Source organism: Bubalus kerabau, chromosome 9, assembly GCF_029407905.1.
Source record: "Bubalus kerabau isolate K-KA32 ecotype Philippines breed swamp buffalo chromosome 9, PCC_UOA_SB_1v2, whole genome shotgun sequence".
NCBI classification, from domain to species: domain Eukaryota; kingdom Metazoa; phylum Chordata; class Mammalia; order Artiodactyla; family Bovidae; genus Bubalus; species Bubalus kerabau.
The window spans coordinates 30,846,311-30,873,580 of record NC_073632.1 but is presented as its reverse complement, the minus strand read 5'-3'; the positions used below and the strand labels follow the sequence as shown (position 1 = coordinate 30,873,580).

Here is a 27,270-nt window from a genome sequence, read left to right as displayed (position 1 = left end):
CGAACTAGGATTTGAACCCAGTCCAGCTAGCCAAGTCTATAGTCTCATTACCCAGCTATATTTTCAGTGTGATACATAGATTAGATATACTACAAAAAATAATTTTTGCTATAAAAATCTTCAGGTCAGGTACTAAACTGTTTAGAATAATCAGTTTTTGTGATGTTAATATTAATGATTTAAGGATGTTTGCTGACAAATTCATGACTTTGATTACTTAGCTGCAGCAATAACAGTAGCATCTTACCTCTCATAGTACTCTGATCCTTCTTCTAAGCCAGGAAGAATACCAGTTAGCAATCCTTGTAGACCAGGCTTCAGTGTTTTACCCAAAGGCAGATAATATATCTCATACAAACTCAACAATGTTGGTTTCACTGACATGGCAGCATTTGCAAGGAGAGGAAAGAGTCCAGAACTGTATTAAAAAATAAAAACAAAAGTGAGAGACAAAATAACTACAAAATATTAATTCATATATACCAACATGTATGTATATATCTTCTTAAAATGAAATAGTAAGTTATACTGCTTAGCTTAAAATCATATCTATCCTGTATAGTGATGACTTCTATATCCATTAAACAAACCTAGGTCTCTCATCTGAGCTTCATACTCATAAACCCAAAGGTCACCTAGCTGTTTCATAAGGCCTTCAAATCCCACAATTCGTAAATAGAATTCCCTCTTTCCCTTCCCCAAAACCTGATCCTTCCCTTGTAATTTCCATTTCAAAATATGGCAACAGAACCCATCTGTTTGGCCAAAAACTGTACATCTCCGAGTGATCCTTGACCCTTAAAAAAATAAAAACTTTAAACTGGAATCAGTCATCAAGTTTTCTCTCCAAGCCATTCTCCTAGATATTTTTTGTAAATATAATAAATTCTCTCCATTTCCACCAGATAGTTCCTTAGAAAAGACCACCAAGATATCTCAATCACATCTTACCAAACATCATATTTTAATCACTGAATTATCCAGTACTGCTTCAGTGTTGCTCTGAAGCAGCTGTTCTCAATAAAACCCTTCATTGGTTTCCTGCTGGTTATTGCCTAACTGCTTACTGTGGCTTTAACATCTTGCTACTACATACCTCTGTACAGCCCACGCATGCTCACCAATATCACTCCTGCACCCTCTGCTCCAGCTACACTGAACAATTCCTCTCAAGTTCACTTCAGAACTTTCCGCACTCTCTTCAGCGCCCAGGCCTTCACAAATGCTGTGCTGAAAGGTACAATCCCTGCTCTCTCACTTTCTCCTCATTGTCTGCATGACTCCTAGACTTTCAGGAATTGGCCTAAGCTGTTTCCCTGAGAAGACTATCTCCTAATTAGACTAGGTTAGGCTCCTTATTAAATGTTCACATAGTACCCAATACTTACTTATTTCTAATAAGTAACTTTGTTTTACTAACAATAAGTAAATCTATTGCTGTGCTAACAATAAGTAATACTACTCCTTGAAGCAAAAGGAAAAAGCAAAAGTGAAAAGACCACCTATAGAATGGGAAAAAATATTTGTAAACCATATATCTGATGAGGGGTTAATATCCAAAACATGTAAAGAACTTGTACAACTCAATAGCAAATAATAACAATAACCTAAAGCTGAAACTCCAGTACTTTGGCCACCTCATGCGAAGAGTTGACTCATTGGAAAAGACTCTGATGCTGGGAGGGACTGGGGGCAGGAGGAGAAGGGGACGACAGAGGATGAGATGGCTGGATGGCATCACCGACTTGTTGGACGTGAGTTTGAGTGAACTCCGGGAGTTGGTGATGGACAGGGAGGCCTGGCGTGCTGTGATTCATGGGGTCGCAAAGAGTCGGACATGACTTAGCAACTGAACTGAACTGAAGTACAAAATGGGCAAAGGACCTGAATATATATTTCTCCAAAGAAGATACATGGTCAACAAGTACATGAAAGGATGCTTAACATCACCAGTCATCAGGGAAATGCAAATTAAAACACCACGAGATTGCATCCCATGCCTGTTGCAAGGACCATCATCAAAAAGACAAGAGGTAACAAATGCTGGTGAGGATGTAGAGACAAGGGAACCCTTGTGCACTGCTGGAGGGATTCCAAACTGGTACAGCCACTATGGCAAACAGTATGGAGGTGCCTCAAGAAAGTAAAAATTCCACTTCTGGGACTACATTCAAAGGAAACAAAAACACTAACTCAAAAAGCTATCTGAAACCCCATTTTCACAGCAGCATTATTTATAACAGCCAAGACATGGAAACTTAAGTGTCCACTAATGGATGAAGAGATAAAGAAGCTGTGAGACAGATAGATAGATAGATATAAAATGGAATATTATTCAGTCATAAAATGAGGAACTCCTACCATTTACAACCTCATGGATGGACCTTTAATTATATTAATTTTATATTATATAAATACATATATATATTATATGTATTATACTGAGATAAGTCAGACAGAAAAAGACTAATACTGTATGATCTCACTTACAGGTAGAATCTTAACTAACAAAAAAAAGACAAATATAAAACCCACACTCATAGAAAAAGAGTCCTCAAATTTATGGTTATGAGAGGTAATGGTTAGGGACGGGGTGGGTGTGAGGAAGGTGGTTAAAAGTACCAACTTCCAGTTATAAGATAATTGAGTACTATGGATGTGATGTAAAACATGACTAGAGTTAACATTGCTGCATGACACACAGGAAAGTTCTAAGAGTAAACCCTAAGAGTACTCTAAGGAGAAAAATCTTCCCCATTATTCTTTTCTTCCTTCTTTCTGTTGTATCTAAATGAGATGATGATGTTCGCTGAACCTATTGTAATCATTTCACAATATATGTAAATCAAACCAACTTGCTGTATACCTTAAAATTATACAGTGATGTATGTCAACTGTTTATCAGGAAAACTGGAGGAGAAAGACTAATTCTGATAGGTAATTCTGTAATATCAGAAATCAAGAGGCCTTTTGGCCTGGCTGGATGCCAGCTCTGCCTTTCACTTCAGATGTGTGATCAGTGGAACTGGTGTGTATAGGGCAATAATATATTGGCCCTGCTGCCTGCCATTATGTCCGCTGCAGAAGGCCATTGCTGCGGTGATCTTCCTTTGTAGACTGGGAGACACAGGGCACAGATGGGCAGAAGCCTTCACCAGGATCAGAAGTGTCCACACCAAATACATCTGCCCCCATGTGCTAGTTATGCCTGTAACGTTACATATTTGGTCATGCCTTCTTGGTTTGACATTACTGGGCTTTCACCGGATTCACTGGAGGATGAAACTGGAACTAAGCAGCAGCAGAAAATGTAAAACCTTTGACAGAGCAAGAGATGAAGAATAGCGTTCCACAAGAAATGAAGAACAGCAATCCTTCTAACAGTTATTTGGGGAGGATTAGGAAGGTGCTTTACCATGGTACATGGCTCTGACTACACAGCAGAAGCTGGCTGGTGTCACTGCTCTGGGCTTCCTTTCCACAGGGCCCGTATCAGTGGTTTGAGGAGAGACATTTCTATTCTTGAGTGCCATGGAGATCTGGACCCTTTAGTACCCCTAATGTCTGGTGCTCTTACTGCAGAAAAGCTAAAACCATTGGTAAATCCAGTCAATGTAACCTTCAAAACCTATGGAAGCCTGAGGCACAGTTCATGTCAACAGGAGATGATGGACACCATGCAGTTCGTCAGTCAACTCCTACCTCCCGTTGACTAATGCCACTAACTGGCCTTGTGTAGAAGTGCAAACCAGCATCGTCAATTAGAATACACACTCCTGCCTGTGCCCAACTTTGAAACCTCTAATGTCTGCAGTGTTAAAATGTTTTGCAAATACACACCAATGACACAGGCTAAATAAAGTCTCCTCATGGGAAATGCATGATCTTTGAAGTTTCTATATACATATTTGTATATGACATAATCCGGGATACATTAGTATTAAACTAGCAGTATACACTAACTGATACACTAGTATTGAATACACTAGTATTAAAATAGAGAAGCAGCCAACTTCTTTCTCCCAAATGTAATTCAGCAAAATGATAAAATAACTGCAACCAGATTTTTTATTACATCACTTGAAAATTATTAGCATGCTTAATGAAAACTTGTTCAGATATAAATGAGCAGTTAAAATGTAAATAGTTTATGTGTGTGGGGACTTAACACTACAGGCTTACACCCCAAACTGCCAAGTCACCATGCAGTATCTGTATTTTTATATATGTGTTCATATATACCTAATGATTATAATGCATAATAAGAATGAGGTATGATTACATTATTCCTAATAAAAGGGATAATGCTTCTAAGTGTCAATAAAGAGCAATATTGCTCTCTTCAATTAATGGCCCTTTTATTTTAGGGGAACAGCTTTTTCTTTGCTGAATATACTTTGTTTAATACTCTTTTTCTCTGTAGAAAAGAAATGTGTTTCTTCTTTTTTATCCTTAACAACAGACCAAATATTTCCTCTTTGCCACAGACACCTGCTGTCAATATGTGTTGTAATTTAATATTCTGGATCACATGCGTGATGGCACTGAAAATATATTTCTACTGACAGAAAGAAACCGGACATCCTTTCAGAGTTTCTACACTACTTCTTAAAGTGGACCTTTAGCTACAGTTTAGACCTGCAGAGTTACTAGAATCTTTAGTCCAGGTAACGAGAATAATTCTGTATTTTCTTGTAATTAAGTGAAAGAATAATTAGGTCATATTCTACTATGTCCTGGGATATTTAAGGCTGATCTTAAAAATGGTAATTTCTAAGATGATTTGCTCTAAGGTGATACTCCTCATAGCATAGAATTTACATATTTTGCACATAGGTTTGAAACCAACTACAGCAGGAAATGAACAATTTAAAAATTTTGCTTTACTCTTATTTGCCAATGGACTAATTTGAAATTCTCATGTAGTCAGATGATCTTTTAAAGTTAGCTTTTGTGCAAACATAAAAGTAGCAATTATTTGATTTTAAATAGATTTTTTATAGTATTGGTTAAAATTACTTGAAAACAAATTTCTGGGTAAATCTGTTTAGTCAGAACTCAATACAAATAGTGTAGTTCCCACACAGTTTAATAAACAGCAAAAATGTATGCTTGATATTTCTGAACTGTTGTTAATTTTTCTGCTGGATTCCAACTGATTAGAACAATGTTAGGACTGCATCTGCACAAATGGGTGCTACTTGATGATAGAAATGATTTGGTATGGACTATAGATGATGTTAATAATTAAGCCATATATTTATACCTGGATTTACAATTTTTAAACAATCACTAAATCATTCTACTTTACCTATAAGAATATAAACTGTTGCTTCACTGACACAAATCAGTGAAATCTAATTTAAAGCAAGAAATAGTCCATTGAAACACTGCACTGTAACGTGAGAAAATGTAAATCTTTTGCATGGTTCTATCAATATGAAATAAAATTGAATTCTGACTTAAAAAAAAAAAAGGCAAGAGACCATAACTCTATTTCACAGTAATCCAAGTCTATGCCCCAACCAGTAATGCTGAAGAAGCTGAAGTTGAACAGTTCTTTGAAGACCTACAAGACCTTTTAGAACTAACACCCAAAAAAGATGTCCTTTTCATTATAGGGGACTGGAACGCAAAAGTAGGAAGTCAAGAAACACCTGGAGTAACAGGCAAATTTGGCCTTGGAATACGGAATGAAGCAGGGCAAAGACTAAAGGAGTTTTGCCAAGAAAATGCACTGGTCATAGCAAACACCCTCTTCCAACATCACAAGAGAGGACTCTACACATGGACATCACCCGATGGTCAACACCGAAATTAGACTGATTATATTCTTTGCAGCCAAAAATGGAGAAGCTCTATACAGTCAACAAAAACAAGACCAGGAGCTGACTGTGGCTCAGATCATGAACTCCTTATTGCCAAATTCAGACTGAAATTGAAGAAAGTAGGGAAAACCACTAGACCATTCAGGTATGACCTAAATCAAATCCCTTATGATTATACAGTGGAAGTGAGAAATAGATTTAAGGGCTTAGATCTGATATATAGAGTGCCTGATGAACTATGGAATAAGGTTCGTGACACTGTACAGGAGACAGGGATCAAGACCATCCCCATGGAAAAGAAACGCAAAAAAGCAAAATGGCTGTCTGGGGAGGCCTTACAAATAGCTGTGAAAAGAAGAGAAGCAAAAAGCAAAGGAGAAAAGGAAAGATATAAACATCTGAATGCAGAGTTCCAAAGAATAGCAAGAAGAGATAAGAAAACCTTCCTCAGCGGTCAATGCAAAGAAATAGAAGAAAACAACAGAATGGGAAAGACTAGAGACCTCTTCAAGAAAATTAGAGATACCAAGGGAACATTTCATGCAAAGATGGGCTCGATAAAGGACAGAAATGGTATGGACCTAACAGAAGCAGAATATATTAAGAAGAGGTGGCAAGAATACACAGAAGAACTGTACCAAAAAGATCTTCACGACTCAGATAATCATGATGGTGTGATCACGGACCTAGAGCCAGACATCCTGGAATGTGAAGTCCAGTGGGCCTTAGAAAGCATCATGACGAACAAAGCTTGTGGAGGTGATGGAATTCCAGTTGAGCTATTTCAAATCCTGAAAGATGATGCTGTGAAAGTGCTGCACTCAATATGCCAGCAAATTTGGAAAACTCAGCAGTGGCCACGGGACTGGAAAAGGTCAGTTTTCATTCCAATCCCAAAGAAAGGCAATGTCAAAGAATGCTCAAACTACTGCACAATTGCACTCATCTCACATGCTAGTAAAGTAATGCTCAAAATTCTCCAAGCCAGGCTTCAGCAATATGTGAACCATGAACTTCCTGATGTTCAAGTTGGTTTTAGAAAAGCCAGAGGAACCAGAGATCAAATTGCCAACATCCGCTGGATCATGGAAAAAGCAAGAGAGTTCCAGAAAAATATCTATTTCTGCTTTATTGACTATGCCAAAGTCTTTGACTGTGTGGATCACAATAAACTCTGGAAAATTCTGAAAGAGACGGGAATACCAGACCACCTGACCTGCCTCCTGAGAAATTTGTATGGAGGTCAAGAAGCAACAGCTAGAACTGGACATGGAACAACAGACTGGTTCCAAATAGGAAAAGGAGTACATCAAGGCTGTATATTGTCACCCTGTTTATTTAACTTATATGCAGAGTACATCATGAGAAACGCTGGGCTGGAAGAAACACAAGCTGGAATCAAGATTGCCGGGAGAAATATCAATAACCTCAGATATGCAGATGACACCACCCTTATGGCAGAAAGTGAGGAGGAACTAAAAAGCCTCTTGATGAAAGTGAAAGTGGAGAGTGAAAAAGTTGGCTTAAAGCTTAACATTCAGAAAACGAAGATCATGGCATCTGGTCCCATCACTTCATGGGAAATAGACGGGGAAACAGTGGAAACAGTGTCAGACTTTATTTTTTCTGGGCTCCAAAATCACTACAGATGGTGACTGCAGCCATGAAATTAAAAGACGCTTACTCCTTGGAAGGAAAGTTATGACCAACCTAGACAGCATATTCAAAAGCAGAGACATTACTTTGCCAACAAAGGTCCATCTAGTCAAGGCTATGGTTTTTCCAGTAGTCATGTATGGATGTGAGAGTTGGACTGTGAAGAAGGCTGAGCGCTGAAGAATTGATGCTTTTGAATTGTGGTGTTGGAGAAGACTCCTGAGAGTCCCTTGGACTGCAAGGAGATCCAACCAGTCCATTCTGAAGGAGATCAGCCCTGGGTATTCTTTGGAAGGAATGATGCTAAAGCTGAAACTCCAGTACTTTGGCCACCTCATGCAAAGAATTGACTCACTGGAAAAGACTCTGATGCTGGGAGGGATTGGGAGCAGGAGGAGAAGGGGACGATAGAGGATGAGATGGCTGGATGGCATCACTGACTCAATGGACGTGAGTCTGGGTGAACTCCGAGAGTTGGTGATGGACAGGGAGGCCTGGCGTGCTGCAATTCATGGGGTCGCAAAGAGTCAGACACGACTGAGTGACTGAACTGAACTGAAGAGCTTAAAACCAAGTCCTGCCTTTACAAAGTGCTTAATAAATGAATTAAGAATCTGTCTTGCTCCTACTATACTGAAAACAGAGGTCATCTAGTGGGAACTCCCTCAACTTCCCACGTATCTGCCTTCAACTTTAGGTACAGTGTGACTTAAAACTACAGTAGTAGCCTTGCCTCAGGGTCCAATGTCTACCTTTCCCAGGGCCCTGCTTTATCCACCATACTTTTTCTTTCATATAATTTCTTTCTTCCTCCACTAACAACTGTGCTTAAATCTCTCCCAATGATTCTAAAAAGAGAAGAAATGACAACAAAATTCTAAAACCTTTATCTTAATTACTTCCTGGCTTGAAGCTGTCTTCCTACTTCAACTTTTGGAGAAAAAAACAAACAAAAAAACCACTTTTGTCTATCACCTTCTGATACGTCTACCCGCTCTATTAAAACTGTTCTCAATATCATCACCATTCTCTACTAAAGGCCACATTTGTTTGTCTACTTTCAGTCCTGACTGTTTCATTTGTCTGTAGTATTTGATACTATTCACAACTTTCTCTTGAAACTCATTCCAGTTTTGGCTTCCAGGTGAGCTCTGTCTCCTGGTATATTTTCTCTCTCTGACTCTTGTTCCTTTCCACTGACTACTTTCGTCCACCTGCCCTTTAAATAATGTAACTCCTAAATATTCACAAGGCTTCCCATGAATATTTCCAGGTGGTTCAGTGGTAAAGTATTGCCTGCCGATGTAGGAGATACAGGAGATGAAGGTTCGATCCTGGGTTGGGAAGATCCCCTGGAGAAGTCAATGGCAACCCATTCCAGTATTCTTGCCTGGAGAATCCCATGGACAGAGAGAAGCCTGGCAGGCTACAGTCCATGGGTAACAAAGAGTTGGATAGGACAGAGCAAATATTCACAGAATGGTCTTGTTCCTTTTCTCTACTTATTATTCACAAGGTACTAGCTGATCTCAGTCATTCTCTGCCACTTGAATGCTGTCAGCTCTAAAATCCCTCTCTAGGATTTGTATTAGCAAAAGTTTACTTTACATACCCACTTAATAAATATTATGGGGCTCAAATTGCACATCTAGTGTTCTTAGTGACAGCTTAGTGTACTGTATCACATTAAAGAAATAAACTTGAAGACACAATATGTTTTATCATGTAATAGGTTACAGAACTTTAAAAGTATTTGTATTTAATTATGCTAAAGCATAAACCTTGAGGTTAAACTACTAAAAATTTAAAAATCCAACATAATACAAATTCTAGTTTTTAAATTAGCTATACTCTAAAAAATACAGAATAACAATTTTACTCCATAAGGTATGTGTATGTAAGACTGTCTGCCATATTTAGACATAGTATTCTAGAATTAATTTATTCTTCTTATATAGCATACTGCTAATAAAATTAGATACACTGCAACTTTGTGAAATAGTTGTTTCTTAAGATAAACTTTCTGTTTAAAAAGGAGCAGACATGAGTTATATTGAAAAGTTTTGCCTTAAGGAAGGAATCTGTCAGTTATTACATGTAACACTGAGCAATTCTCAGTTTTTTTTTAAAGTGCTCTTCAACACAGCAGTATTATCAGTATTAAAAAATACCTATTACTGACTTTCAAAAAATCCACAAGGAATTTAAAGAGAAGAAACATACACAGTAAAATAGATCAATGAAATCAAAAGTTTGTTTTTAAAAAGACTAAAAAATATGATAAACTCATGACAAGGCTGACCCCAATGTACAAAAGGCCATCTGTATCGCCCGTGTCAAGAATGAGACAGAAAAACTAAATATGCACATGTAAAAGAATGAAATAAGATCCCTATCTCATGCCACTCACAAAAGTTAACTCAAAATGGATTAAATACTTAAATATAAGGCCTGAAATTATAAAACAGAGGAGAATATATACGTAAAAGTTCCTTGACATTGGTCTCGGCAGTGATATTCTGGGACAGGAAACCTAGAGCAAAGGCAGCAAAAGCAAAAATAAACAAGTGGGATTGCATCAAACTAAAAGGAAAGAGAGAATAAGATATGGGGAAGCCAGAATGAAAAGTTCTAACATGTTTTAAGTCATAGCTCCAAAAAAAGGAAGAGAGAATATATGGAGTAAAGGCAATTTAAAAAGACTCCAGAATTGATGAAAGGTATTGACTCAAACCCATTCACGGATCACAGTCTCGTCGTGGTGAAGACGCTTGTGCAACTCAAAGAAGCTATGAGCCATGCCATGCAGGGCCCCCAGAGACAGATGGGTCATAATGAAGAGTTCTGACAAAACGTGGTCCATTGTGGGTGGGAATGGAAACCCATTCCAGTATTCCTGTCACGAGAACCCCATGAATCATATAAAAAGGCAAAAACATATGACACCGGAAGATGAGCCCCTCCAGGCTGGAAACTGTCCAACAAGCTACTGGGGAAGAGTGGAAGGTAATAACCGATAGCTCCAGAAAGAATAAAGTGGCTGGGCCAAAGCAGAAATGACGCTCAGTTGTGGATATGTCTGGTAGTCAAATAAAGTCCGACACTGTAAAGAAAAATGGTGCATAGGAACCTGGAATGTAAGGTTCAAGAATCAAGGTAAACTGGACGAGGTCAGGCAGGAGATGGCAAGAGTGAACACAGACATCTTAGGAATCAGTGAACTAAAATGGACTGGAATGGGTGGATTTAATTCAGATGACCCTTGCATCTACCACTGTGGGCAAGAACCCCTTAGAAGAAATGGAATAGCACTCATAATCAACAAAAGAGTCTGAAATGCAGTACTTGGGTGCAATCTCAAAAACAAAAGGAAGATCTTGGTTTGTTTCCAAGGCAAACCATTCTATGTCACAGTAATCCAAGTCTATGCCCCAACCACTGATGCTGAAGAAGCTGAAGTTGACAGATTCCATGAAAACCTACAAGACCTTCTAGAACTAACACCAAAAAGAGATGTCATTTTCATCACAGGGGATTAGAATGCAAAAGTAGGAAGACAGATCCATAATAACAGGCCAGTTTGGCCTGAGAGTACAAAATGAAGCAGGGCAAAGGCTAACGGAGTTTTGTCGACAGAGCATGCCAGACATAGCAAACACCCTTTTCCAACAATCCAAGAGACAACTTTATACATGGATACCACCAGATAGTCAGTATCAAAATCAGACTGATTATGTTCTTTGCAGCTGAAGATGGAGAAGCTCTCTACAGTCAGCAAAAACAAGACCTGGAGCTGACTGTGGCTCATATCATGAGCTCCTTATTGGAAAATTCAGGCTTAAATGGAAGGAAGTAAGGAAAACCACTAGGCTATTCAGGTATGACCTAAATCAAATCCCTTATGATTATACAGTGGAGGTGACAAATAGATGCAAGGAATCAGATCTAGTAGACAGAGTGCCTGAAGAATGACCAACAGAGGTTCATAACATCATACAGGAGGCACTGACCAAAACCATGACCAAGAAAAAGAAATGCAGGAGGGCAAAGTGGTTGTCTGAGGAGGCTTTACAAATAACTGAGAAAAGAAGAGAAGTGAAAGGCAAGGGACAAAGGGAAAGATAAACTGAAGGTAGAGTTTCAGAGAATAGCAAGGAGAGATAAGAAAGCGTTCTTAAGTAAACAATGCAAAGAAATACAAGAAAACTATTAAATAGAATGGGAAAGACTAGAGATCTCTTCAAGAAAATTAGAGATACCAAGACAATATTTGATGCAAAGATGGACATGATAAAGGACAGAAACAGTAAGAACCTAACAGATGTAGAAGAGATTAAGAAGAGGTGGCAAGAATACACAGAACAACTATACAAAAAAAGTCTTAATGACATGAATGACCACAATGGTGTGGTCCATCACCTAGAGCTGGATATCCTGGAGTGTAAAGTCAAATAGGCCTTAGGAAGCATCATTACAAACAGATCTAGTGGAGGTGACGTAATTCCAGATGAGCTATTTAAAATCCTAAAAGATGATGTTGTTAAAGTGCTGCATTCAATGTTAGTAAATTTGGAAAATTCAGCAGTGGCCTTAGGACCGGAAACAGTCAGTTTTCATACCAATTTCAAAGAAGGGAAATGCCAAAGAAAGTTCAAACTATGAGACAATTGCACTCATTTCATATGCTAGCTAGGTAAAGCTCAAAATCCTTCCAGCTCAGCCTCAGGAGTACGTAACCTGAGAACTTCCAGATGTATAAGCTAGGTTTGGAAAAGGCAGAGGAACCAGAGATCAAATTGTCAATATTCGCTGGATCACGGAGAAAGCAAGGAAATTCTAGAAAAACATCTACTTCTGCTTCACTGACTACACTAAAGCCTTTGACTGTATCACAACAAACTGTGGAAAATTCTTAGAGATGGGAATACCAGACCACCTTACCTGTCTCCTGAGAAACCTGTAGGTCAAGAAGCAACAGTTAGAACCAGACATGGAATAGCTAAACAGTTTCAAATTGGGAAAGGAGTACAAGGCTGTAAATTGTCACTCTGCTTATTTAACTTATATGCTGGGTACATCATGCGAAATGCCAGGCTGGATGAATCACAAGCTAAAATCAAGATTGCTGGGAGAAATCAACAATCTCAGACATTGCAGATGATATCATTCTAGTGGCAGAAAATGAAGAGGAACTAAAGAGCCTCTTGATGAGAGTGAAAGAGGAGAGTAAAAATGCTGGCTTGAAACAACATTAACAAAACTAAGATCATGGCAACCGGTCCCATCACTTCATGGGAAATAGAAGGAGAAAATGTGGAAGCAGTGACAGTTATTTTCCTGGGTTCCAAAATCACTGTGTGCAGTGATTGCAGCCATGAAATTAATAAACACCTGTTCCCTGCTGGCTCAGACAATAAAGAATCCACCTGCAATGTGGGAGACATGGGTTCAATCCATGGGTTGGGAAGATCCTCTGGAGGAGGGCATGGCAACCCATTCCAGTATTCTTGCCTGGAGAATCCCCATGGACAAAGGAGCCTGATGGGCTACAGTCCATGGGGTCGCAAAGAGTCAGACACGACTGAGCGACTAAGCACAGCACACAGTCCTTGAAATGAAAGCTATGACAAACCTACACATCATATTAAAAAGCAGAGACATCACTTTGCTGACAAAATTCTGTACAGTCAAAGCTATGGTTTTTCCAGTAGCCATATATGGATATTTGAGAGCTGAAACATAAAGAAGGCTAAGCGCTAAAGAACTGATGCTTTTGAATTGTGGTACTGAAGAAGACTCTTGAGAGTTCCTTGGATTTCAAGGAGTTCAAACCAGTCAATTCAACCTTCAGGGTTTGAATGAATATTTAATTCACTGGAAGGACTGATGTTGAAGCTGAAGTTCCAATACTTTGGCCATCTGATGGGATGAGTAGACTCACTGGAAAAGACCCTGATGCTGGCTGGGAAAGATTGAAGGCAAAGAAGAAGGGGTTGGCAGACGATGAGATAATTAGATACCATCACTGACTCAATGTACATGAGTCTGAGCAAACTCCAGGAGATAGAGAATAGAGGAGCCTGTCACATTACAGTCCATGGGGTTGCAGAACTGAATACAACTTACGGATTGAACATACATAACACTGATTCACATATTTTAAAATCCCAATGAATCCCAACCAGGATAAATAAAAAGATGAAAGTGAAAGTGATAGTTGCTCACTTGTGTCTGACTCTTTGAGACCCTATGGGCTGTAGCCCACCAGGCTCCTCAGTCCATAGGATTCTCCAAGCAAGAATACTGGAGGGGGTTGCCATGCCCGCCTCCAGGGGACTTCCCAACCCAGGGATCTAACCTGGGTCTCCTGAATTGTTGGCAGATTCTTTACCATCTGAGTCACCAAGGAAGCCCATTTATCTCTAAATGTTGTGTTAGTCGCTCAGTCATGTCCGACTCTTTGCAACCCCATGGACTGTAGCCTGCCAGGCTCCTCTGTCCATGAGATTCTCCAGGCAGGAATACATCACAGTAAAACTGCAGAGTACTGGGAATTCCCTGGTGTTCCAGTGGTTAAGACTCTGTGCTTCCATTCCAGAGGATCCAGGTTTGATCCTGGCAGGGAACTAAGATCTCACAAGCTGCGCAGTAAGCCATAATAAATAAATAAAACACTATGCTTTTAAATTTAAGTAAATTTTTCTAATGTACTTTTTTATCAAAATAATTACAATTGATATTGAAAACTTTCATCATTAAGAAGTTTTCAGTTGTTTAGCTTTTACTGCAAAAAACATAAAAAAGTTTTAAAATACTTTATTTACACGCAAACACATAGTAAAATTATCTCACCTATATAAAAAGAGATCTTTGGCAAGTCGCTTAGGTCCAATGATTTTGAAGATAATTTCATATGTTTCAAGTGCCTTCCGATGAACTCCACCCGGTAGTGCTGGATGTAGACATTGAGCTAGGCGCTTGCCTATGGTCAGCTTTTTGGGTACTACTTGGTATTTTGCATTATTTTGTAAAACCTTGAAGAAAATATCTTAATTCAGTTGAGAAAGAATATTGCATTTCATTTTACTTCCATTTTCTGGCATAGTATTATCAAAAATCCTTGATATAGGACTTCAAAGGAGAAAAAATTATAGAGGATGTAAAAAAAACTTTTGTTTTTGTCAGTTACATCAGTAAATCTAGACTGAAAATTAAAACTGAGGATTTAAAAATATTTACTAATTAGTTAAAAAATCAACTTGTTACATGTAAACAGAAATAACATTTTTATGAAAAATAATAGTATTTTCCAAAATAAATTTGCTCAGAAGAAAGGTACTATTTTAGATTTTTGAAAATCTTTTAACAGCCTTCAACCTTTTTTTTTCTGATACACTGTTTGAAATACATTTAGAAAACTGAACCTCAATAAAAACATGTAGTTGGAAGAGGAACAACCACTGCTGTAGTATATCATATTACAGCAAGAACACACATGAGATTATACTTGTCCATTCGCTTTTACTAATTTCCCAATTGGACCAAATACATATTGCTGTATTCAACCACCGCATTTCTTTAGAAAAGATGGTCAAGGTAAAATTTATAGAAGATGCAAACTCATAAATACCACCCAAAGGAGATTAATTTATTTAAATAATAGAAGATTTATAAATGAAGTTCTTCAGAGTATTATGGCAAAATGCTGCTGCTGCTGCTAAGTCGCTTCAGTCGTGTCCGACTCTGTGCGACCCCATAGATGGCAGCCCACCAGGCTTCCCCGTCCCTGGGGTTCTCTAGGCAAGAACACTGGAGTGGGTTGCCATTTCCTTCTCCAATGCATGAAAGTAAAAAGTGAAAGTGAAGTCGCTCAGTCGTATCTGACTCTTAGTGACCCCATGGACTGCAGCCTACCAGGCTCCTCCGTCCATGGATTTTCCAGGCAAGAGTACTTAATAAACATTCAGAATGAATATGGTATAATAGACGAGAACTGGAATTGAGATGAAACACAAAAGAAGTCCTTTATTTTAGAAAATAAAGAACCGAGATTAAAATATATAAAATGATTGTTTTGCCAAAGGCAGTACAAAAGCAAAGCACTAGATCCTTCCAGTTCATAAAAAAAAAAGTACATTTGAAGGGTCTGAGGTCCGCTTAGATATAACATTTTCAATGGTCTTCAATTCAGTCTTAAATTGGATGTAACCAATATAAATAAAACTAGAGTTTAAAATGCAAAGCAAATCAAGGCCACAACATCAATAGGAATTCAACTCCAAAAACATATTTTTTTAAATTAGCTGCCTTTCATTTCTAAAACATTAAATTGAATTTTAGATGTAGGAGCAAAGAATCAATATTTACACATATTTGAAAGAAAAGTATAAATAATTATTACCAGAAGGAAAGTTAATGATCTATAACACAAAATGCTTCAATAAAGAAATTCTACTAATACCAAATAAAAATGTTTAATAAAGCAAAATACGGCACTATTTTCTAAAATCATTTGAGTTAGAAAACTTGTATAAATAAGGTGGAAATTTAGTATATTAATAAATGATAAAATTTTAAACTAAAACATATTTAGACTGTCTGCAACAGATTCGTACATATATAACCCTTGCCTTGTATCACCATGACTTTAGTTAAGTTTCACTGATGCATTGCATATCCTATGTTGTGGTATCTGGATACAGTGAAATCTGTTTTCCTGATATGGATAACTATAAACTATGTACTTAATTAGGCAAATTAATTTCCAAAGTTTAATGAACTGCTTTTACACACAGTTCCTACTAGCAGTAGCGTCAGTCGCTCAGTCGTGTCCGACTCTTTGCGACCCCATGGACTGTAGCCTGCCAAGTTCCTCTGTCCATGGGATTCTCCAGGCAAGAATACTGGAGTGGGTTGCCATTTCCTACTCCAAGGGATCTTCCAACCCAGGGATGGAACCCACATCTCTTACATCTCCTGCATTGGCAGGTGGGTTCTTTACCACTGGTGCCACCTGGGAAGCCCCAAACATACATTTTATAGCCAGGCAGTTCTGAGTGATAGTCAGTGCCTTTTACAAAAGTGTAAAAAGCTTTTTACAAGCCTAAGTTCCTACTAAGTCTTCAGAAAAGAGACCCTTCAAGATAAGTAAAAACGTAACTACCTTTAAACAAACTCATACTTTTAGATGCAATTTCTTGAGGATATTGTAAAAATTTTGAGAATTTATCAAATCTCAAATGATAAATTTTAGAAGTCAACATGTCAAAAAGAAGTTTGTGCATCTCATTTTAAGATAAGTTCATGGCACATTGAAAATGGAAGTTTTTCTTTTTAAATTATCAGGGTAACTATCTATAGTAAGTATTAAAGTTGAAAACTATTGTCCTTGATATGTATTTCGGGATAACTTGTATGATAAACTGATGATGTTAAAATAGTTACGAGAAGTGCTCACTTTTCCTATCTGTTCCCTTGGTCCACTTAATATTTAGAAGCATTCATATTCAATACACGCTATTAAAAACAAACCTAAAGAAGCTCCAATATCAAAACTATGGGTATGAAGTGAGAAAATTTTGATGTAAGTTTAAAAAAAAAAGGGGATCAAAATCCAAAGCTACGAGTTGAACAGTGATGCCACCGTATTAACAGTGGATAAAAACCAGACATGTCAAGAAGGATCATCCAAGGCCTCGCTCCAAGGCCTAAGCAATTGCTTGTCACTTTTGTAAAAAGCACTGAGTATAACTAAGAACTGCCTGGATATAAAACATTTCTTCGATGCTATATTCCATTTGGAAAGGACACAGCAGTTACTGCTTTCCATGTGCAGCTCTTCATTTTGCTGCCAGGAACTCCAGAACCATATCTGATACTCAATTACAAAAACTTGTTAACCTTCATGGTTAGCATATTTGTTTCCTAATCTTGCATTTATACGTAATAATAGATTAACTATATTTTTCAAGTACTGTTGTGGTTTTGGTCTCAAAAACAAAACAAAACAAAACAAAAAGCCTAACTACAAAGGCATGCAATTAATGAAGTAAAATAGCAGAATCAAAAGTAATTCAGCCTGGCACTCTGTGATGACCTAGAGGGGTGGGCAAGGTAGTGGGGAGGAGGGCTCAGAAAGGAGGAGTCATGTATAATTATAACTGATTCTCATTGTTGTACGGCAGGAGCAACACAACATTGTAAAGCAATTATCCTCCAATTAAAAAATAAAGAGGAAAATATTCTAGATTGGAGAATTTTTAAAAAGTAATTCTGAGGTTGTTTTTAAATTCTTTACTTCAAGATTTAGAGAAATCCAGAAAATACAGATGCAGATTTCTGATTTTTATCCCGTCTTATGAAATGAGCAAGACAGACATACCTTATTAAGTTTTCCAAGTGCTGATATCAAATCCGCCCACTCACTGGAGTATTCAAAATTCTTCAGTGCTTTGTCAACTGCAGCTACATAGTTCCTGTATTTGGAGTCACTCAATAACTCCAGCTCTTCTGTGTTCATCCTCCCACAGCGTCCTCCTAGAGACCAATTCCAAAGTCATGTAAAATCATTACCTACAAAAACAAAGTTTGCAGGAGGAACCAAAGTTACAAAGGAAAGTATTAAAATGGGTTCAGAGCTAATGGCTAACTTTATTTATTTATTTATTTTTAAAATTTATTTATTTTAATTGGAGGTTAATTACTCTACAATATTGTATTGGTTTTGCCATACATCAACATGAATCCGCCACGGGTGTACACGTGCTCCCCATCCTGAACCCCCCTCCCACCTCCCTCCCCGTACCATCCCTCTGGGTCATCCCAGTGCACCAGCCGTGTATCCTGTATCCTGCATCGAACCTGGACTGGCGATTTGTTTCTTATATGATATTATACATGTTTCAATGCCATTCTCCCAAATCATCCCACCCTCTCCCTAATAGCTAACTTTAAAATGTGTTTTGAGTTAGAAGTGATCAACACTCTAGGCAGCTAGCATTCAGGGTCATGGAAGTATTCAAAGACAGCTTCAGACATAACTACTCATGTGTTCCTTCCTAGGGACTGGAGAAATGGCTGTGAGCACTTAGGGCTTATGAAGAAGTAGGAAATATTCCCGCACTTAGTTCATATTAGAAATCATGTTATTTCTCTGTCATATTTGCCAATATAACACTTTTCATACACATACACTTTCTCTTTGTTTTGATCCTAAAATATAATAAAACTGGTTAGATTAGAAACATCAGGGACTTTAAAAACAACAACAATAGAAAAAAAAAAAGAAATGAATGACTTGGAGATCATCTTATTTTATTACGCAATAAAAGTATGGGCATATAGTATGAAAGAACATTAGCTTTTTGGAACTAATAAAACTTCTAATAAAACCGGGCTTCCCTGATGGCTCAGTGGTAAAGACTCTGCCTGCTAATGCAGGAGACAATGGTTTGATTCCTTATCCAGGAAGATCTGACATGCCTCAGAGCAATTAAGCCTGTGCACCACAACTATTGAAACTGTGCTCTAGAGCCTGGGAACCACAACTACTGAGCCCATGGTGCCCCAACTACTGAAGCCCACGTGTCCTAGAGCCCACGCTCCACAAGAGAAGCCACCACAATGAGAAGCCCGCGCTAGCCCCACTCACCGCAACTAGAGAAAAGCCCGCAAAGCAACGGAGACCCAGCAAACAGAAAAGACTGACAAGCATAAGTGGTAGTTTAAAATATGTCCACAAATTCTTCGATATTACTTTAAAAAAGCAGTGCCTAATTCTCCAGTCCCTTGGGCTGGATTCTGGGACTCAGTTCTAATGAAAATAATAAGGCAGAAGTGACAATGCGTAATGGCCAAGACTAGGTCATAAAAGCACTTCAGCTTCGTCCCTGCTCTCTCTCTGTTAGGTCACAGGCTCCGGGGAAAGCCAGCTGCAACAGCACAAGGACACTTCAAGGAGCCTTATGGAGACGTTCCTGCGGCAAGGAACCGAGGCTTTCTGCCAACAGCCTTGTGAGTGAGCCATCTCTGAAGAAGATCCTTCATCCTCAGGCAAGCCTTGATTTGACTGTACTACCAACTGACATCTTGACTGATTTCACAAGAGACTGTGTGCCAGAACTACATAGCTAAGCCTCTCGAATTCATGATCTACAGAAATTCTGCTGCTTTAGGCCACTGAGTTAGGGAGTAACAGCTACACAGCAGTAGAATAGATAACACAGAGTACTAGCAAGGATTTAATTGAGGCTCAATTTTAAAATCAATGTGGGAAGACTTCCCTGGTGGTCCAGTGGGAAAGAATCTACCTTGCAACTCAGGGGACAATGGTTTGATCCCTGGTCAAGGAGGATCCCACATGACGAAGGGCATCTAAGCCCACGTGCCGTAACTACTGAGCCTGCACTCTAGAGCCCGCCAGCTGCAACGACTGAGCCCGCACCTAGAGCCTGTACTCTACAGCATGAGCAGCCACCACAGTGAGAAGCCTGCGCAATGCAATGGGGACCCAACACAGCCAATAAATAAATAAATTAATTAATTAATTAAAAAAATCAATGTGGGGACTTCCCAGGTGGTCCAGTGGTTATGAGTTTGTTTTCCAATGCCTGGGGTGTGGGTTCTATCCCTGGTTGAGGAGCTGAGTTCCCACATGCCTCAGGGCCAAAAAACCAAAACATAAAACAAGCAGTATTGTAACAAATTCAATAAAGACTTTAAAAACAGTCAACATCAAAAAATCTTTCCCACACCTACATAAAAACCAATTCAAAATGAATCATCTAAATTTAATAGCTAGAACTATAAAACTCTTAGAAGAAAATACAAGAATAAATCCTCATGATTTATTCTAGGCCTTCTTAGGATTTCTCAGGAATAATACTAAAAGCAGAATAAGCAATACAACCACAAGAAAGGGAAAACAAATGAACTGGACTTCATCAAAATGAAAAACCTTTGTGCTTGGGCTCCCCTAGTGGTCCAGTGGTTAAAAGTCTGCCTGCCAGTGCAGTGGACACGGGTTCGATCCCTGATCTGGGAAGATCCCAAATGTTGCGTGCGGGACAACTTAGCCTGTGAGCCACAACTACTGAAGCCTGCGAGCCTAGAGCCTGTGCTCTGCAGCAAGAGAAGCCCCTGCAGTGAGAAGCCCATGAGCTACAATGAAGAGTAGCTCCCGCTCCCCACAACTAGAGAAAGCCCTCGCAGAGCAAAAAAGACCCAGAGCAGCTGTAGATAAAATAAATCAATGCATCTTAAAAAAAAAAAAAAAGGAAATAACTTTGTGCTTCAAAATATGTCATCAACAAAGTAAAAAGACAACTGACAGAATGGAAAAAAATATATCTCCCATGTTTCTGATGAGACACTTGAATCATATAAATAAAGGACTCTTACAAGTCAATAATAAAAGGACAAATAATTTAAAATGGGTAAAGAATCTGAATAGTCATTTCTCCAAAGAAGATACATGAATGGTCAATAATTACATGAAGTGATAAACTCAACATCATTAACCATCAGGAAAATGCAAATCAGAACCATGAGATATTTCACCCACACTAGGATTGCTAAAATAAAAAAGACAGTAAGTACTGACAAAGGTATGGAGAAGCTGGTACCCTGGTACACAGCTGGTAGGAATGTAAATTGGTGCAGCTGTTTTGGAACGTAGTCCGGCCGTTCTCAAAAGGTTAAACATAGAATTACCATGCAACCCAACAATGCTACTCCTAGGTATGGTACACATACACAAGAGAAACGAAAACACGTTCACACAAAAACTTGTACATTAATGTTCAAAGAAGCATTATTCATAATAGCCAAGGAGAAACAAATCAAATGTCCACCAACTGATGGATGAATAAATAAAAAACAACAGAATATTATTCAACTATAAAAAGGAATGAAGTGCTGATACATATGACAACATGGATGAACTTTGAAAACATTATGCTAACTGAAAAATATTCACAAAACACCACATATTTTATTTTTCTATTAAATGATAGTTGTAGTGGTAGAGAATTCTATTATTTTCTGTTAACCAAGCATGCTACAATGGTATTAAGTGAATAATAGTTACATAATCACAATAGTAAAAGATGTTTATCAATTTTCACAATCAACAGCCAGACAAAAAATAAAAGATAATTACAATTTCAAGCTATAACATGAAACATGATTAACCTAACAATATAAAATACATACAATTTAGGGGGTTAAGTAGAGTGACGGGGTAAGTGGAATGCACACATGCACATGTTTTTTCCTACCCAATCAGTCTATGTCTTTTGCTTGGTGCATTTAATCCATTTACATTTGAGGTAACTATCAATATGTATGATCCTATTACCATTTTCTTAATGGTTTTGGGTTTATTTTCTGTAGGTCTTTTCCTTATCTTGCGTTTCGTGCCAAGAGAAGTTCCTTTAGCATTTGTTGTATAAAATAAAAGAAGAAAGAAAGAAAACCTACAGAATGGGAGAAAATATCTGCTAATGATGCAACAGAGAAGGGCTTAATTTCCAAAATATACAAACAGCTCAAACAACTCAACAACAACAAGAAGCAAACAACAAATCAAAAAACAGGCAGAAGACCTAAATATGTCTCCAAAAAACATGTCTCCAAAGAAGAAACACAAATGGCCAAAAGGCACATGAAAAGATGCTCAACATCAATACTTCTTAGAGAAATGCAAATCAAAACTACAATGAGGTACCATCTCACATTGGTCAGCACGGCCATTATTAAAAACTCCACAAATAAAAACGGTGGAAAGAATGTGGAGAAAAGGGAACTATATTCAGTATCCTATGATAAATCCTATCAGAAAAGAATATAAAAAAGAAATTTATAGATGTGTGTAACTGAATCTCTTTATATACAGCATAAATTAATACTTTGTAAATCAACTACACTTCAATTAAAAAAACTGTTTATAAAGATGGTTACACAACCCTATGAATGAACTTAAAACCACTGAATCATATATTCTAAATAGATGAATTGCATAATATGTGAATTGTATCTCAATAAAGATATATAGCTATATTTATGTGTATATGTGTAAGATACATATCTATATATGTAAGATCTACATGTATATATATATATATATGTATACATATAAAAATGGGCTTTAGGGATTTGTGCATTACTTCAAATTATATGCAAAATGTATATCTTACATTTTATTGGAGAATGGTGCACTTTTATTACAGTGTCAAAAACAGTTTTTTTTAAGTAATCCTCAAAAGGAGGAAATGGTAACCCACCTCAGTATTCTTCCCTGGAAAATTCCATGGACAGAGGAGCCTGGCAGGCTGCAGTCCACAGGGTTGCGAAGAGTCTGATGTGACTGAGCACGCACACAGGCAAAAATGTTAAGAATCACTGCTCTAGAGAATATAACCTACATTAGTAAAATCTGTTTGCATTAAAAAAACTAAACTAAAAAAGCCCTATTAAATCGAAACTTTCCTATGTAAGGTTACTCCAAAACAAAGCAATACACACTTTCCAATTCTCTATCTCAATTCTTTTATCCATAAAAACAAAACTAGACAGATCTTAAATCCCATCTTTGGAGAGACTACCACCTAAATATAGAGTCACTTGACATATGAAATCATTCACTTCAGCACATTAACTGCCAACCAGTATGTCTGCATGCTTACTAGACAGAATATCCCTGATCTCAGGATACTTTCCCCATTGGGAGGGCTGGGAGTGGAGAATATAAAGTAAGGTAAATCCTTCAAGATAATTAATCTACTTTTCTCATTAAAACTGTGTTATCTGACCCCAGGGGCTTAAAATAAAGTTTATGAGGGAAAAAAGTCCATTTTATTGTTCTATCTTCATGCTCTGAACTCTCAAAAGCAGCAAACCCAAACATAAAGCAGTATTTTGAAATACTACTCTGAGAAATCCAAGACGACTTTCAAATTTAAATAAGTAAATAAAAATTGATCTCAACTAACTTCCATTTCAAAATTGATTCTGTTTTACAGAAGAGTTGGATATGTAATTCCTCTACTACGGTAGAAGTCCTTGAGAACAAGAACTATGTTTTATACACAGCACATAATTTACAATCCAACTGAAGCTGGACTCATATACAGTGATTTAAGTATAATGGTTAAGACTGGGAATAAATTAAAAATTCTGTGAGAGCTTTCTTCATTAATCTATGGTTTCTTTACTTAAAACTAGACTTAACCACACCTATGAACAACCACACAGTGGTGTATGCTTCAGATACAAAAGACTGACATAATAACATATATAAAGCCATTCAGTTCAGTTCAGTTGCTCAGTCGTGTCCAACTCTTTGCGACCCCATGAATCGCAGCACGCCAGGCCTCCCTGTCCATCACCAACTCCCGGAGTTCACTCAGACTCACGTCCATCGAGTCAGTGATGCCATCCAGCCATCTCATCCTCTGTCGTCCCCTTCTCCTCCTGCCCCCAATTCCTCCCAGCATCAGACTCTTTTCCAGTGAGTCAACTCTTCGCATCAGGTGGACAAAGTACTGGAGTTTCAGCTTTAGCATCATTCCTTCCAAAGAAATCCCAGGGCTGATCTCCTTCAGAATGGACTGGTTGGATCTCCTTGCAGTCCAAGGGACTCTCAAGAGTCTTCTCCAACATCACAGTTCAAAAGCATCAATTCTTCGGCACTCAGCCTTCTTCACAGTCCAACTCTCACATCCATACATGACCACAGGAAAAACCATAGCCTTGACTAGACGAACCTTTGTTGGCAAAGTAATGTCTCTGCTTTTTAATATGCTGTCTAGGTTGGTCATAACTTTCCTTCCAAGGAGTAAGCGTCTTTTAATTTCATGGCTGCAGTCACCATCTGTAGTGATTTTGGAACCCAGAAAAATAAAGTCTGACACTGTTTCCACTGTTTCCCAGTCTATTTCCCATGAAGTGATGGGACCAGATGCCATGATCTTCGTTTTCTGAATGCTGAGCTTTAAGCCAACTTTTTCACTCTCCTCTTTCACCTTCATCAAGAGGCTTTTGAGTTCCTCTTCACTTTCTGCCATAAGGGTGGTGTCATTTACATATCTGAGGTTATTGATATTTCTCCCGGCAATCTTGATTCCAGCTTGTGCTTCTTCCAGCCCAGTGTTTCTCATGATGTACTCTGCATATAAGTTAAATGAACAGGGTGACAATATACAGCCTTGATGTACTCCTTTTCCTATTTGGAACCAGTCTGTTGTTCCATGTCCAGTTCTAACTGTTGCTTCCTGACCTGCATACAGGTTTCTCAAGAGGCAGGTCAGGTGGTCTGGTATTCCCATCTCTTTCAGAATTTTCCACAGTTTATTGTGATCCACACAGTCAAAAGCTTTGGCATAGTCAATAAAGCAGAAATAGATGTTTTTCTGGAACTCTCTTGCTTTTTCGATGATTCAGCGGATGTTGGCAATTTGATATCTGGTTCCTCTGCCTTTTCTAAAACCAGCTTGAACATCAGGAAGTTCACAGTTCACATATTGCTGAAGCCTGGCTTGGAGAATTTTGAGCATTACTTTACTAGTATTTAAAGCCATAAACTTTGATAATATTAATACATAATGATTTATGGAATGAAGGTTAGAAAGAACACAAACTAAAATGTTTGTAAGTTTGCTTCTGAAAATTCAGGAAAGAAAGAACTGCAAAACCAATTAAATTTAAGGAAAAATCAACTTTACTGGATTTGCTGAAGGTGTATAAAAATAGTACAAAATCACTATAAAGTCTAATCATTAAATCTAAGAAAGCACTACTGGGAGAAAGAATAAAGCAAATGCATAAATTTCTCTGAAAAGAACATTTTTTCCCCTTAGTATTTCCAGTATAAGATATAACATATCAATTTGAAGGTACACAATATTTGTACCTGGGGGAAGAGTAACCTAAAAATCAATTTAACAGTAACTTCTGACAATGAAATGAGTTATCTGTAACTGGGGTATTAGTGTAATTGTGAAGTAATGTTACTTCAATTGACATATCCTTCAGATATATATTTCTTATTTGGTATTAAAAACAAAACAAAAACTAACCAATAATGACCGGCTAAGTTCTTGTGTTACAGGCTCACAGCTAAAAAAGTTGAGTCAGGTTAGCAAATTGGATTTTCTTTATTTATTTAGCTAAAAAGATTCTAAATATTTTAAACATGATTAAAAAGACTGCATATTGCACAGGACACATATAACACTAGATAAAACATCAAGAGCAAAATCTTATGAAAATAGTTGAAAACTGAGACAGAACACTCTGTAGAAGTTTCATCAGCAGTGAACTATACTATTTTCTTTCATATGAAAAGGTGGTCAGAGTTGGTTATACTTCCTCAATAATTTGAATGCAAATGAAATTATTCATTATGTATCAGAAGAGAGGTCAAGGGATGATGAACAACTTTTGAGTTTTCCATCAAATATACAATAAATGCAAATTCCAGTACTTGGGCACCACCCCCCCCCCCCCCCCGCCATATTTTATTTTGAAGAAGCTTAGATGAGTAATTTTCAAACTATCTGCAGTAAAGAACCAGTTTTCTCCTTCAACCCACAGCTGACTGATGCTTTTCTAAGATGTAAAATCATGTATATGATCACATTGCTACAAATGTTTTCAAATGTTTACTTTTTTCTCTATGCTTATCTTATGTTTCCTTAAATAATTTATGAATGGCCCACAAATCACACTCTGAACACCACTGACTTAGGTTATAATGCAAATGCAACATATTCCCATATTGCACTGAGGAAACTTTATATGCTGCCATTTCTCCAAAAGGGTTGTGGCATGTGGCAAAAAATACATTCAATAACAAAACAGTAATTTGTAGAAAATCCAGCCCATGGAAAGACAGGCAGGAGAGCGCAGGGACTCCAAGCACTGGGTTAAAGTCAATACAGTTGGGAACCCAAATCCTAGTTCTAACACTTACTTAGCAGTATGAATTTGTGCCCGATGTCCCAAACTTGTTTCTTCCGCTTTAACAGGAGATAATATCTACCTCAGTCAGTGTCAAAATTTTAAAAAGAACATATTAAAGTTATCAGTTGAATGGTTCTATGAAGATGAACAGTTCTATGAAGACCTACAAGACCTTCTAGAACTAACACCAAAAAAGATGTCCTTTTCATTATAGGAGACTGGAATGCAAAAGTAGCAAGTTACCTGGAATAACAGGCAAATTTGGCCTTGGAGTACAAAATGAGGCAGGGCAAAGGCTAACAGAGTTTTGCAAAGAGAACACACTGGTCATAGCAAACATCCTCTTCCAACAACACAAGAGACAACTCTACATATGGACATTACCAGATGGTCAATACTGAAAGATGAAGATAGCAAAGCACTAAATAGTCAGGAAAAATATAACTGGGAGCTAACTGTGGCTCAGTTCGTGAACTCCTTATTGCCAAATTCAGACTTAAATTGAAGACTGTAGAGGAAACCACTAGGCCATTCAGGTATGACCTAAATCAAATCCCTTACAATTATACAGTGGAAGTGACAAATAGATTCAAGGGATCAGATCTGATAGAGTGCCGGAAGAACTATGGATGGAGGTTTATAACGCTGTACAGGAGGCGGTGATCAAAACCATCCCTAAGAAAAAGAAGTGCAAAAAGGCAAAATGATTGTCTGGAGGCCTTACAAATAGCTGAGAAAAGAAGAGAAGTGAAAGGCAAAGAAGAAAAGGAAAGATATACCCATCTGAATGCAAAATTCCAGAGAATAGCAGGGAGAGATAAGAAAG

General features: G+C 37.8%; 1 protein-coding gene and 1 pseudogene across 10 annotated transcripts in view; one reads left to right on the top strand and one right to left on the bottom strand.

Annotated features, from left to right (window-relative positions):
* The window catches only part of DOP1A (DOP1 leucine zipper like protein A), a 124,471-nt gene that overhangs the window by 68,383 nt on the left and 28,818 nt on the right, over nt 1-27,270 (bottom strand). For 9 of the 10 annotated variants that reach the window (XM_055534901.1, XM_055534904.1, XM_055534903.1 and 6 more), the window contains exons 2-4: nt 17,866-18,056; nt 14,337-14,518; nt 248-418 (exon numbers count right to left, since the gene is read on the bottom strand). In XM_055534901.1, coding sequence (XP_055390876.1) covers nt 248-418; nt 14,337-14,518; nt 17,866-18,003 — 491 coding nt within the window. In that variant the 5' untranslated portion in view covers nt 18,004-18,056. Of the gene's footprint in view, nt 1-247; nt 419-14,336; nt 14,519-17,865; nt 18,057-27,270 lie in introns of those variants that run through there. The other variant, XM_055534907.1, reaches the window with a different exon arrangement.
* LOC129619518 (acyl-protein thioesterase 1-like) lies at nt 1,914-3,716 on the top strand (annotated as a pseudogene).